This window comes from Scyliorhinus canicula, chromosome 7 (assembly GCF_902713615.1).
Source record: "Scyliorhinus canicula chromosome 7, sScyCan1.1, whole genome shotgun sequence".
Classification (NCBI taxonomy): domain Eukaryota; kingdom Metazoa; phylum Chordata; class Chondrichthyes; order Carcharhiniformes; family Scyliorhinidae; genus Scyliorhinus; species Scyliorhinus canicula.
Genome location: NC_052152.1, coordinates 131,692,691 through 131,707,061, shown reverse-complemented (window position 1 = coordinate 131,707,061; position 14,371 = coordinate 131,692,691). Strand labels below are relative to the sequence as shown.

The 14,371-nt window shown below is 50.0% G+C and overlaps 1 protein-coding gene across 1 annotated transcript in view; it reads right to left on the bottom strand.

Annotated features, from left to right (window-relative positions):
- Positions 1-14,371, bottom strand: part of LOC119969135 (piezo-type mechanosensitive ion channel component 2-like) — a 290,064-nt gene that overhangs the window by 18,585 nt on the left and 257,108 nt on the right. The window contains exons 46-49 of the mRNA XM_038802351.1: positions 13,513-13,660; positions 10,877-11,065; positions 5,039-5,131; positions 1,299-1,468 (exon numbers count right to left, since the gene is read on the bottom strand). Coding sequence (XP_038658279.1) covers positions 1,299-1,468; positions 5,039-5,131; positions 10,877-11,065; positions 13,513-13,660 — 600 coding nt within the window. The remainder of the gene's footprint in view (positions 1-1,298; positions 1,469-5,038; positions 5,132-10,876; positions 11,066-13,512; positions 13,661-14,371) is intronic.

The window sequence follows — 14,371 nt, the reverse complement described above, 5'->3', positions numbered from 1 at the left end:
GAAACCCACGCACACACGGGGAGGATGTGCAGACTCCACACAGACAGTGACCCAAGCCGAAATCGAACCTGGGACCCTGGAGCTGTGAAGCAATTGTGCTATCCACAATGCTACCGTGCTGCCCTTAAGAACAAATTAATCTACACTCGATTATTCTACCATAATCCATATACCTTTCCAATAGCCGCTTGAAGGTCCCTAACGTTTCCGACTCAACTACTTCCACAGGCAGTGCATTCCATGCCCCCACTACTCTCTGGGTAAAGAACCTACCTCTGACATCCCCCCTATATCTTCCACCATTTACCTTAAATTAGGTCCCCTTGTAATAGTTTGTTCCACCCGGGGAAAACGTCTCTGACTGTCTACTCTATCTATTCCCCTGATCATCTTATAAACCTCTATCAAGTCGCCTTTTCCGTTCTAATGAGAAAAGGCCTAGCACCCTCAACCTTTCCTCGTACGACCTACTCTCCATTCCAGGCAACATCCTGGTAAATCTCCTTTGCACTTTTTCCAAAGCTTCCACATCCTTCCTAAAATGAGGTGACCAGAACTGCACACAGTACTCCAAATGTGGCCTTACCAAGGTTTTGTACAGCTGCATCATCACCTCACGGCTCATGAATTCAATCCCTCTGCTAATGAACGCTAGCACACCATAGGCCTTCTTCAAACCTCTCAGTGCAGATACAGCACGGAGTTAGATACGGAGTAAAGCTCCCTCAACACTGTTCCCATCAAACACTCACAGTGCAGGTACAGCACGGAGTTAGATACGGAGTAAAGCTTTCTCCACACAGTCCCCATCAAGCACTTCCAGGACAGGTTAGACAGAGGGTAAACAGTCCCTTACATTGGCCAACCTTAAATGAACTCCCCCTACCCAATAATTTTCAGTTTTGGAACCAACCGTTTTGTCTCTAAGGGAGGTTCAATGCCACCTTGTGCAGGCTTTTATGCTCCTTGTTCCTGCTCTCTTTGAAAGTTGCTCCGCAACTGGTCTCCATCACGATTTACGCCCATGGGAATATACTGAAAACCACAAACAAGGGGCTGGATTCTCCGCTGTTGGGATTCTCTGTTACACTGGCAGCAAAGGGATTTCCCAATGGCATGGAGCTGCCCAAATTGGGAAACCCCTTGGCCGGCTGGCGAGATGGAGAATCCAGCCCCCGAGCCTGAGATTTCAATGTGCTTTTTCAGCTCAAAAATTAACTTTGGTGCTTGATTCCGTTTTAGTGAAGTCACACGTTGTGATTTCGCCTGTGAATTCAATTTCATGCTACACGCTGTACCTCAGAATGGTCCAATGGAGATGTATGTAAATCCGTGAAGAATTGTCAATTTCTTCTTTCATCGCCTTGAGACTGGCGGGGCTGATACTCCACAGCAGATTGGCATCGCTCTTTATATGGGCCACCATTATGTCTTCTGGCATGTAGTTAACTAAGAATTGCATAGCAGACTATGGAAATGAAAAAAAGCTTGCATGTTTTAATGATACCGTTAAAATTGATTCTCGTCTCCTCTACCCCACCAACCACCCCCCCCCCCCCCCCCCCCCCCAATGGGTACCTGCTTCCCCAGCTCCTCCCTCCACTCTGTGTAAAGCTCCCTCTGCGCTGTCCATTCAATGGTTCTCATGTTTGCTACTATCTGTCTCCCTCATTCACTGCCTCACTTCCAATATGTGTGTGTATCTTTACCATATGCTTGAAGTCTAAAATCAAACCTTTGTTAGAAAGGGTGTGTATTTGCGCTGAAATTTCTGTTCTGGTCAGGGCAAGGCGGGGCCAAGTCACCTATCAACATGAGCAGACCCCCAAAACTGTGTAATTGTGGCTCACTGGGTTGCACTCCCATCTCAGAGACAGGGTGGGCTTTTCCATCCCGCCGTGCCAGATTTCTAGTTCAGCGCGTTGTCGGGATTCACCATTTTGCTGGCCGGTCAATGGGGTTTCCCATTGTGGGGCAGCCCCATGTCGATGGGAAACCCCCAGGCTGCTGGGAAAATGGAGCATCCTGATTTCGGAGAATCCAACCCAGAGTTTCTGGGGTTCAGGCCCCACTTCAGAGAATTGGACCTTGAATCTAGGTTTTCATTCCCAGGTCAGTACTAAATGAGGGCTGCACCATCAGAGGTACCTTTTTCACATGAAACATTAAACCGAGACCCCGTCTGATAGATATAGAAGATCCTGCAGCCAATATCTGAAGATGAGTGCCGCAGTTATCACTCAGTAAATGCTGGACTAGCCAGTGACTCCCGCATCCCGTAAAGGAAGACATATTAAAAAGCTTACATCACAAAAACAGACGATCAGTCCATTTATCATATTCTTGCTTGTGGGAGCTTACTCTGCCCAAATTGTCTGCTATTGTACATCATATTGGGGTCTATACTTCAAAAGTACTTTATTGGTGTTTGAACAGTGAATGGTGACATATTAGTACATCGGAGAATCACCGGGGGGGCGGCGTGAATCCCGCCCCCGCCGAATTCTCCGGCACCAGAGTTTCGGTGGGACCGGGAATCGTGCCGCGCCGGTCGGCGGCCGCTCGCAGCAGCCCCCCCGGCGATTCTCCAGCCCGCGATGGGCTGAAGTCCCGCTGGTCCTTTGCCAGTCCCGCCAGCGTAGATCAGACCTAGGTCCCTTACTGGCGGGACCTGGCAGCGGGGCGGGCTCCGGGGTCCTCGGGGGGGCGCAGGGCGATCTGCCCCCGGGGGTGCTCCCACGGTGGCCTGGCGCACGATCGGGGCTCACCGATCCACGGGCGGGCCTGTGCCGTGGGGTCACTCTTTTCCTACGCGTCAGCTGTGTCAGCCTCCGTGATGGCCGACACGAAGGTGAACATCCCCTGCGCATGCGCGGGATGATGTCAGCAGCCGCTGATGCTCCCGCGCATGCACGGACTCGCGCCGGCTGGCGGAATCCCTTCGGCCCCGGCTGGCGTGGTGCCAAAGGTATTCCACGCCAGCCGGCGGAGCGCAAACCACTTTGGCGCCGGCCTAGCCCCTGAAGGTGCTGAGGATTCCGCACCTTTGGGGCGGGCTGACGCTGGAATGGTTGACGCCATTCCGTCTCTCCGGGACTCCCCCCGCCCCGCCGGGTACGGGGAATCCCACCCAACGTAACTCATTCTTCCCAAGCATTCGATATTCTACACAGGGTTGATAAAAGAAGTCAATCTTCAACCATATAATGGAGTCCAAAAGACAACATTTCTTACTGGTCACTTGTTGAGACAATAATGTTTTCTGCATTTTTAAAATTAATTCATGGTATGTGGGTTTCGCTGGCTAGGCCAGCATTTATTACCCATTCCAAATTGAAGGTGCTGGTGAGCTGCTTTCTTTAAGCGCTGCAGTCACTGAGATGTAGGTACAACCCCAGTGCTGTTATGGAGGGGGTCCCAAGATTTGGGCCCAGCGACAGTGAAGGAACGCCAATATATTTCCAAGTCGGGGTGGTGAGTGATTGGGAAGGGGTGGTGGTGTTCCCAGGTATCTGTTGCTCTTGCCCTTCTAGATGGTAGAAGTCATGTGATGTTATATTTTTTACCTTTCATCTAGGAATGTGGGTGGCACTGACAAATTCACATTTATTATTTCCCAGCTTTCAATGTCCTAAGAATTGACCGCAAAGTCTAGATAGTAATGTTTAATGGACCAGTGAAGTATTTACAATAGTCTGACAGCCTTTATGGTAATTTCCAATATACCAACATTTATACTTCATCCAACATCACTGGAAACAGATTATTCAATCATTTACGTTATGGGATCTTGCTGTGCACTAATTAACTGCTATATTTCCTACAATACATTTAATATTTCAAAAGCATCCCAATGGCTGTGAAGCACTATGGGCTGCCCTGATGTTGTGAAAGGTGAAAAGACATTTACCTCAACTCACTTAAAAGGTACCTGGATCTGAAGTGAGGTAACTTACAGGGCTATGGACCAAGTGCTGGATAATGGGATTAACATGAGTGGCTAGTTCCTCTTTACTTTTTTTTAAATGACTGGTGCAGCCACGATGGGCTGATGGCCTCTTTCGACACCGTGAGTTTTCTATGGTTCTATTTATCGTGAGCATCATTCCCGTAATTGACCAAAATGATTAAACTTAATTTCACAACTTTCCAGGCTGGGATCTGAACTCTCATCCACTGGATTTTTTAAAAATAATTTACGGGATGTGGGTGTCGCTGGTTAGACCAGCATTTATTGCCCATCCCTAGTTTCCCTTCAGCAGGTGGTGGTGAGTTGCCATCTTGAACCGCTGCAGACCCTGAGATGTAGGTACACCCACAGTACTGTTAGGGAGGGAGTACCAGGATTTTGACCCAGTAACAGTGAAGGAACTGTGATATATTTCCAAGTCAGTGTGGTGAGTGACTTAGAGGGGAACCTCCAGGTGGGGTTCCCAGGTATCAGCTGCTCTGGTCATTCTAGATGGCCGTGGGTTTGGAAGTGATTACCCTTCATAGGATTCCTAGCCTTTGACCTCCCTGGTATTAACATGGTTAATCCAGCTCAGTATCAATGGTAACCCCCAGGATGTTGATTGTGGAGGAATTCTGCAATGACAATGCCATTGAATGTCAAGGGACGATGATTAAATCCTCCCTAGTAGGAGCTGGCCATTGCCTGGCACTTGTGTGGAGCAAATATAACTTGCCACTTGTCAGCCCAGTCCAGGTGTTGCTGCATTTGGACACAGACTGCTTCATTATCTGAGGAGTCGTGAATGGCGCTGAACATTGTGCAGGCATCAGCAAACATCCCCACTTCTGATCCTATGATGGATGGGGGGTCATCGATGAAGCAGCTGAATATGGTTGGGCCTAGGACAGAAACATTATTTACCTGATCTGACATCCATAGTGATCAGCACTGCCCCCCCCCCCCCCCCCCCCCCCCCCCCCACCCCTCAACCCCCCCTACCTCCCCCACCACTCTGCCCCTTTTTCTGAGTGGAGTTCTTGCTGATTACATTTTCACATGGAGCCAGTTGACTCTGGGACTTACCGGATAGATGTCGTACCGGTTAGTGAGATCGTTATACGCTGCAGTGGAGAGCGGCCTGAGGTTCTGTTGCTGTGCGCTCATCGTAAAGAGAGGCTTCACATGTAAAGAAAAGATTTTAGAAAGTACACATTGTAACAATGACTTGCATTTAGTCTGTTGAAACACACCAAGATGTTTCACAGGGGTGATATCAGACAAAATCTAATACTGAGTCATATAAAGAGATCTTAACAAAGAGGAATATTAAATTGTAAAGTATCAATTAATCTTTATCCACCCATTCCAAGCTCCAAGCTCAATTTCTCGAACACTGTCTTCAATGTGCTGTAATCTAAGATTCAGAATGCCACGGCCTGCCTCTGGGATTTACCATCCTAATGTTCAATGTGCTTGTGGAAAGAACATCATTCACATCCTTTGCATGTTTATTCTTGGCTGGACACGATTGAGGTGGAGCTGTCCTCCGAACTCATCTGCATTACATGGAGAGATATGGGACGGGATTCTCCGACCCCCCCGCCGGGTCGGAGGATCGCCGGGGGTCGACGTGAATCCCGCTTCCTCCGGCCGCCGAATTCTCCGGCCCTCCAAAAGTCGGCGAGGCGTGAGTCGCGCCGCCTGCCCCGGAGAATGGTGGGGACCGGCGTGACTCAATGGGCTCCGGGGCTGCCCGGAGTCTCCGGCCCGCGATGGGCTGAAGTCCCGTTGGATTTTTGCCGGTCCCGCTGGCGTGGATCAGACTAGGTCCCTTACCGGTGGGACCTGGCGGCGTGGGCGGGCTCCGGGGTCCTGGGGGGGGCGCGGAGCGATCTGGCCCCGGGGGGTGCTCCCACGGTGGCCTGGCCCGCGATCGGGGCCCACCGATCGGCGGGTGGGCCTGTGCCGTGGGGGCACTCTTACTACGCGTCAGCCGTGTCAGCCTCCGCGATGGCCGACGTGTAGGTTACCCCCGCCCTGCGCATGTGTGGGGATGATGTCAGCAGCCGCTGACGCACCCGCGCATGCGCGGACTCTCGCCGGATTCCGCACCTTTGGGGTGAGCCGACACTGGAGTGGTTCACGCCACTCCGTCCCGCCGGGACCCCCCGTCCCGCCGGGTACGGGAGAATCCCGCCCATGATTACAATGGAGAAGGATCATATATTGTCCATCTCTACGTACTCTCCGAAATCCCGGCCAAGTGTTGACGTCGGCGTCAAACCCGGCGTGAGCGACGCCGGTGTCAACGGGCCTCCAGGCCCAGGCATTCACCTCTTCTACGGGGCCTAGTATGGAGCCGGAGTGCTGTGCGCTCGAAAGCCGGCACGCCACAGCCGGCGCGGATCCGCACATGCGCGCCACGGCTGGTGCAGGTCTTCGCATGTGCGCCAGGGCCTTCTCCGCGCTGGCCCCCGGGCAATATAGCGGAGCCCTACAGGGGCCTGGCATGGAGGAACATAGGTTCCCCCCCCCCGGAATTAGCCCGCCCACCGATTGGTAGACCCCGATCGCGGACCTGGCCACCGTCGAGGCCCCCCCCCCCCCACAAGGGTCGGATCCACCCGCCCCCCCACCAGGATGGCCTCCGCAGCCAGAACTATGAGATCCCGCTGGGTGGGACCATACATAACCCATGCCCACGGAACTCGGCGGAACTGGCAGGCACTTGGCCCGCCGAGCGCGGAGAATCGCCGGGGGGGGGCACTTTCAATGGCCCCCAACCGGCGCGGCGGCGGCCCCACGGGCGCGATTGGTGCCAATTCTCCGGTCGCCATGTGTGCTCTTGCATGCCAACTGCGTTTCCAATTTTCAGTGTACATCTGCTCAGCTCACCAATAAATGGGGACACCTTGCCGTCTGAAGGGGTCGAAGCTCAGTCCCTCCCAGCCACATTATAGCCCTGGCACTCAAATGTCCCGTCTTGAGCATCTCTCACCTTGCAGTTGCAGGGTCAAGTCTCTCATCACCAACAGCACTGTGTGACCTGTCATCTGATCACCCGGCGAGGTCACATACTAATTCTAAATGTGATTTATAGTGGGCAAGAGAGGCTTTGAGCGTGCTCTGGAAGCTCACGTCATCGCTTTTGTTGGACGTGGCCTCCAACACTCTTCAGAGTGTCAGTGACCTCAGATGTCCCTGTCTCCTCTTGCTGTGCGTCTGATTGCACACTGTGCTCACCAAATTGTGACCCTGAGGCTGCTCTCGAACCCGGTCCCACTGAGATGTGTGTCTCTGCACTGGTGGAGGGTGTTGGTGAATGCTGTGATGAGTCGTACTGTCCTCTTGTTCCACATCCGAAGGGTCCTGGAGTTAAGGGCCTGGTTGGTTGAGTGCCTTGGGCACTTGGCAGAGGTTCTGGTGAACAAATGTAGAGGTTATAGGTGCATGGAGTTGTCAAATTAAAACCAGGGACTGTGCACTCAGGAGTAGTGTTGTCTGAGGGACGAGCTGGTGTGGGAGCCTCATGTTGGTATTTGCTGTCAACCTCACCATTGCCCCAGGCACAGTCCACAGCCTCTCTGGCAACTCAATGGCACAATTTTCAAAGGCAGTGAGAATCTTGAATCCCAGCACTCCATACCCAGTCTGGGACCGACCTCTCCCTTTTATTGCGCACCCGCTTCTGCTGTATAAAGGTGGATGGAGAGAGTGGGAGCAAGACACGTGCCAGGGCAGGAGTTAAGGATGATGAGTGGAGTTATGGACGGGATGAGGACAACGGTCTCCAGAGCAGATGAACTCTGATGAAGATATGAAGGTATGTGTGAGAGTGAGTGCCGATGCCCCTCAAACCAGCAGTGAGTGAAAGTCCTGTGATTGTGCGATGGGATGGCGAGTGTATGAGTTTAGAGTGATGAGATGGTTGACTTACCCTGGTGGCATGGATTTGATCATTCATCCTCTTTCTGCACTGGGTAGAGGTCTGCCAACCTTTTGTGGGCAGCATTAGTGCTGCCCACTGCCTGTAAAGTTGGAGTGGTGAGGTTGATGGACCTCCTGCGGCCAACACATGGGTAGATGACATGTTGGTGGATGTTCGAGGAGAGGCATTACTGAACTTGGGGTTGCTCTCTTCTTCCCTTTTGGTGCCATCTGTAGCAACCTTGAGCTGCAGACATTGAGAAAGCTGTGCACAACTGCTGTTTGAATATAGTGCCCCGAGTGGGGAAGCGGAACTGACAGTGGGGTAGATGAATCAGAGACCACCCGCCAGCGATCTGGCATGTTTCCCATGCATGCGGAATTAATGAGGCTTGTAGCGGATTATACAGCGCATACAACCTGCCATTGCAGCTGGCAAAAAACACGTTGCTTTTCACATCAGTTCCCACACTTCGTGCAATGCAAGGAAAATCCCACCCTTAATGTTTAATCATACAAGCCTCAAACCCCCTTTGTGAGATCTACTGACTAGAACATCCAATATACAACATGGTGGCAGCGCTAGGAAAAACCTGGAACTTCAGAGAAGCCGGAGCAGAAATTCTAAAGGAGCAGCGTTTTGACCTGACTGAAAGTACCTGAAGTGAAGACACAGATAAATCTGATGAAGCCCTAAAGTCCTTTAATAAACATTTCAAACTAAAAAGTGACAACATTTTAGAGAGCAAAATTCAACAAACGTGTCCAGTTGCCCGAAGAATAGCTGATTTTATTATTAATGAACTATACAGTTTTGCTTAAGGCTGTGACTATGGTGAACTTAAGTTAGAATTGATGAGGGATAGAATTATTATAGGTGTGGCTGGTGATGTTCTTTCAGACACACTGCAGGCCAAGGAAGATCTGACCCTAGAAAAGGCCATCCAAATAGTCAGGCAGTCCGGGATATGCCAACAGCCACCAATCCATTGATTTGTGGCGAAAGCAGGCAATGGTACAGAGCAACCCTAGCTGTTCTGCTAGTGAAGCAGCAAAGGGGCAGAGAGATCCCAGGCCATGGAAGGCAATACTCAATCTGACCTGCGCGTCTTCCACTCGAGGTACATTGGTGATAACCTAAAGGTTTGGCTGGTCTTACCGCCTGTAAAGAAGTTAGACAAACCAGCTCTGCGAAGAGTGAAGACAATTCAGAGCTGAGTCCCAGTCGAGACTATCTTTATCTACAAGAGGTTGAGAGCCAAAAGACCCACAGGTGGAACCAATGTCTGGCAATCTCAGCACAATGTTTAATTGCAATCATTTGGGATACTTCGGAAAGTTATGCAACGGTAAAACACCCAGTCGGGCAGAGGGGCCCAAGATAATCCACTAGATTGAGGTAACATACCAAGAAGATACTCAACCATGTTTCTTGTGTCAGGCCAAGGATCCTGGATTCTCTTTTTGGAACATGGACATCTCAGTAAATGATCACCTCACCAACTTTAATTTGGACATGGGAGCCAGTGTTACGTTCCTCTTGGACAAGGAACCATACCTGAAAGACCTCTGGCTACGAACAAGGGACAAACCACTCTACAGACTTGGAGGAATCTGACTTTCAGTCAAGAGCATGATCCACTAAGGTATGGCAACAAGCAGACATTCAAAGTTATGTATGTCATCTGAAACCAATCCATCTCCATTGGTTGGAGTCAGTTATATCTGGCTCAAAGAAAGATGGTTGTGGTGGTTGAAGGTCAATGTTCTCAGCTCCAGGACATCACTGCAGGAGTCCCTCAGGGTAGTCTCCTAGGCCCAACCATCTTCAGCTGCTCCATCAATGACCTTCCTTCCATCATAAGGTCAGAAGTGGGGATGTTTGCTGATGCCTGCACAATGTTCAGCACTATTCACGACTCCTCAGATAATGAAGCAGTCCATGTCCAAATGCAGCAAGACCTGGATAATATCCAAACTTGGGATGAAAAGTGGTAAGTTACATACACGCCATACAAGTGCCAGGCAATGACCATCTCCTACAATAGAGAATGTAACCATCACCCCTTGACATACAATAGCATTGCCATCGCTGAATCCCCCAATATCAACATCCAAATTAATTTTGGGTAAAGATATTGCCTTCAAGAGCTACTGGCCAACCAGAGGCAGCACTTCAGACCCAACAGTGCCACCGGGTGTGGTGGTCACTGCTAGTACTGCCGCAGGTCCAAGATCAGCGGTGATGGAGGCCCCAGAAGACAGGTGAGCGTGGTTGGGTTCACCAGGGCCGCTCAGGCAGGTCCCAGCAGGGCAATGCGGGGGGATGGCAGTTCATGAGGGCAGGAGGCCTCGTCCAGTGGGATTGCCCTTGCTGCTGGCTGGTCCCTCCTTGGGACAAAAAGTTCCAATCAGGAGGGATATGTCTCTGCTGGCTCGGGGCCATCTATCTGTGAGTCACGATGGGGCATCCCTTCAAACTTAAGCACATAATACATGCTGACACTCTAGTATAGTGTTGAAGGGGGTCTGTGCTGTTAGAGACACCATCTTTTGGATATGACTTTAAACTGATGCCCTATTTAACCTCTCAAATGGACATGAAAAATCACATGGTACTGTGTCAAAAAAGTGCTGAACTCCCCAGTTTCCTGGGCCATATTGATCCCCATGAATATAACAAAAACAGGTCATTCTCACATTCCTTTCTGTGGGAGCTTGCTGTGCACAAGATTGGCAGCCGTATTTCCAGCATAACAACAGTGACCACACTTCAATACGTAATACGTGGGTTTGAGTAGGGTGATCATGGCTCGGCACAACATTGAGGGCCGAAGGGCCTGTTCTGTGCTGTACTGTTCTATCTATAATTCATTGGCTAAAAGCACTTTGGAGAAACCGGAGTTTGTGAAAGGTACTGTCTAAATGCAAGCCTTTATCTCTTTATCACGCCAAGGGTGCTTCGCAAGTCCAAGTCATTGAGTTGCCTCTTACCTCATATCCACCAATGCTTATCTTGACGGAAACATCCAACGGCTGATTAGTCACCCCGGCGACAGATTTGACCAATGACATGAAGAGCAGCGGGAACCAAACGACGCAGATCAAGGAGATGATGATGAGGCCCCCCATCCCATACTTCACCAACATGTTCTTCTTCTGACCGGCTGCCTGAGGGTATCGCTGTGAGGAGGAGAAACATTCACACCTTTAGGAGGGAGATGACATACTAGCAGCACTGCTCTTGGCATGTGTAAGAGAATGAGCTGACCTGCGGCAGATGGGTTGGCCAAATTGTAATGCTGGTGGGGTGGTGGACAGGGCGGGGTGAAGGTCTGAGAACTGAAACCTGCTGTTTTACTTAAGGTTGTCTCAGAATTTAACTATATTGAAGATTTCATTCGCCTCCCACTCACAGAAATTTGCACAATGTGAATACAACTCGAGAATTCAGGCATTGAGGTCCGCCTGTCAATAAAGTGATGTTAATTAGCTAGTAAGCATCAACTATGCTTCTTCGAGCTGAGCTTCTAAGTTAGCATTAAGCTCAAAGGAATTGGTTTACCTTGCCGGGGAGGGGAGGGGGCAAAGATATTAGAACCATTAACATTCTAATGAAAGGTCAGCTTGATCTGAAATGTTAGCTGTCTTTCGCGCTCCACCTCCTGCTGCCTTACCTCCTGAGTATTTCTAGCACTTTCTATTTTAATTTCTGATTTCCAGTATCTGCAATATTTTGCTTTTCTATTACTATTCCTAGGATATAGGAACAGAAGTAGGCCATTTGGCCCATCGGGTCTGCTCTGCCATTCGATGAGATCATGATTTATCTGATATAATAATCCTCACCTCCGCTTTCCCGCCTTATCGCCATAATCCCCATAGGGGCCTCACGGTAGCATGGTGGTTAGCATCAATGCTTCACAGCTCCAGGGTCCCAGGTTCGATTCCCGGCTGGGTCACTGTCTGTGTGGAGTCTGCACGTCCTCCCCGTGTGTGCGTGGGTTTCCTCCGGGTGCTCCGGTTTCCTCCCACAGTCCAAAGATGTGCGGGTTAGGTGGATTGGCCATGCTAAATTGCCCGTAATGTAAGGTTAATGGGGGGATTGTTGGGTTACGTGGGTTTAAGTAGGGTGATCATTGCTCGGCACAACATCGGGGGCCGAAGGGCCTGTTCTGTGCTGTACTGTTCTATGTTCTATGTTCTATGTAATCCTCGATGACCTTACAAATCAAAAATCTGTCTACATCAGCATTGAACATTCTTAATGACCCAGCCTCTGCAACTCTCTGAAGTAAAGAATTCCACAGATTCACTACCGTCTGAGAGAAGAAATTCTTCCCCATCTCTGTTTTAAATGGATGACACTTATTCTGAGACTATATCCTCTAATCCTAGACTCTCCCACAAAGGGAAACAATCCCTCTGCATCTACCCTGTCAAGTGCCCTGAGAATACTGTATGTCTTAAAGGGCAGCACGATAGCACAAGTGGATTGTGCCGTGGCTTCACAGTGCCAGGGTCCTAGGTTGGATTCTCCTCTGGGTCGCCAGGGTCCCAGGTTCGATTCCCCTCTGGGTCACTGCCTGTGCGGAGTTTGCACGATCTCCCTGTGTCTGCGTGGGTTTCCTCCGGGTGCTCCGATTTCCTCCCACAGTCCAAAGATGTGCAGGTTAGGTGGATTGGCTATGATAAACTGCCCTTAGTGTCCAAAAGAGGTTGGGCGGGGTTATTGGGTTATGGGGATAGGGTGGAAGTGCTTAAATGGGTTGGTGCAGACTCGATGGGCCGAATGGCCTCCTTCTGCACTCTATGTTCTATGTCTCAATAAGATCGCCTCTCATTCTTCTAAACTCCATTGAGTACAGGCCCATCCTACTCAACTCTCCTCATCATCCCTGTATACTTGGACTCAAATCTAGTGAATCTTCTCTGGACTAATTCCAATGCCAGTATATCTTCCCTCAGATAAGAAGTATTCCAGGTGTAGTCTAACTAGTGCCTGTATAGTTTGATCAAGACTTCCCTATTTTTACACTTGGAAACAAAGGCCAACATTCCATTTGCCTTCCAAATGCCTCACGGTAGCATGGTGGTTAGCATCAATGCTTCACAGCTCCAGGGTCCCAGGTTCGATTCCCGGCTGGGTCACTGTCTGTGTGGAGTCTGCACGTCCTCCCCGTGTGTGCGTGGGTTTCCTCCGGGTGCTCCGGTTTCCTCCCACAGTCCAAAGATGTGCGGGTTAGGTGGATTGGCCATGCTAAATTGCCCGTAGTGTAAGGTTAATGGGGGGATTGTTGGGTTACGGGGTTACGTGGGTTTAAGTGGGGTGATCATGGCTCGGCACAACATTGAGGGCCGAAGGGCCTGTTCTGTGCTGTACTGTTCTATGTTCTATGTTCAAATTAGCTGCTGAAAAAGCATTCTAGTTTTTGTGAATTATTCACCAGGACAGATTGGTATGCAAGGCCTCACAGCCTGTGATTATCACTGTACTGTCTCGCTATGTTTCAGGAAGGTTGGATAAGTGTTTGTTTAATCACTCAGGAGCAACTGCACTGCAATTGAAACCATTTAAACATGGGAATCTGAGGCGCAGGACGGCTTGTCCCAACTTGTGTGCTTCTCACCTTTTCCGACTCATTCCAGCACTTCAGAATGAAAACATTAGCATAGATATCCTCCACACAAATCCAGCTGGAGATGCTGAGTGTGGTGTCTGTCCAAACCCAGTCCATCACTGCTCTCAACTCCGTCAGAAAGGGCACCAACCGAAATCTGCAAGTGTCCAAGGAATATGGTCAGTGCTGGGACATTAGAGCATGTTCAGGTGGGGCTCCTCAGAGATGCCCACATGTAAGTGGCCATCCTTTTGTCTTGAATAGCTGGCCTAACACTGACAATTAGGCTGAAATAATCGTTATCAGAGAAAGACTTTCATTTTAATCAATTTCCCCCCTCCGCCACAGCGGGTGTTCTGGCTCCCCACTGGCGGGATTATCCATCCCCACCAAAGTCAATGGCAACTTGCGCTGCTCGATGACCGCACCACTGGAGAACCCGCCATGAGGGACTGAAAGATCCCACTGGCGGGAAGGGCTGTAAAACCACATCCACTGTGTGCATCCTGGATTCTCACATTTAAACTGAACCTCTGAATTCTCCGTTGGACCCATCTGTAGAACTGCTCCAGTAGAGTAGACAATACAAATTTGCTACCAGCACTAGCAAACATCACCTCAACCTTCTACACAAATTATCTCATGAATGACATTCACAAGACACCTACCTACGACTATAGGCATATCTTACAGCTTTGGCAAAGAGTCATCTAGACTCAAAACGTTGGGTCCCTTCTCTCTCCACAGAAGCTGTCGGGCCTGCTGAGATTGTCCAGTATTTTCTGTTTTTGTTTCCGATTCCAACACCCACAGTAATTTTCTTTTATCTTACATCACATTAGGGGCTGTTTAGCACAGGGCTAAATCG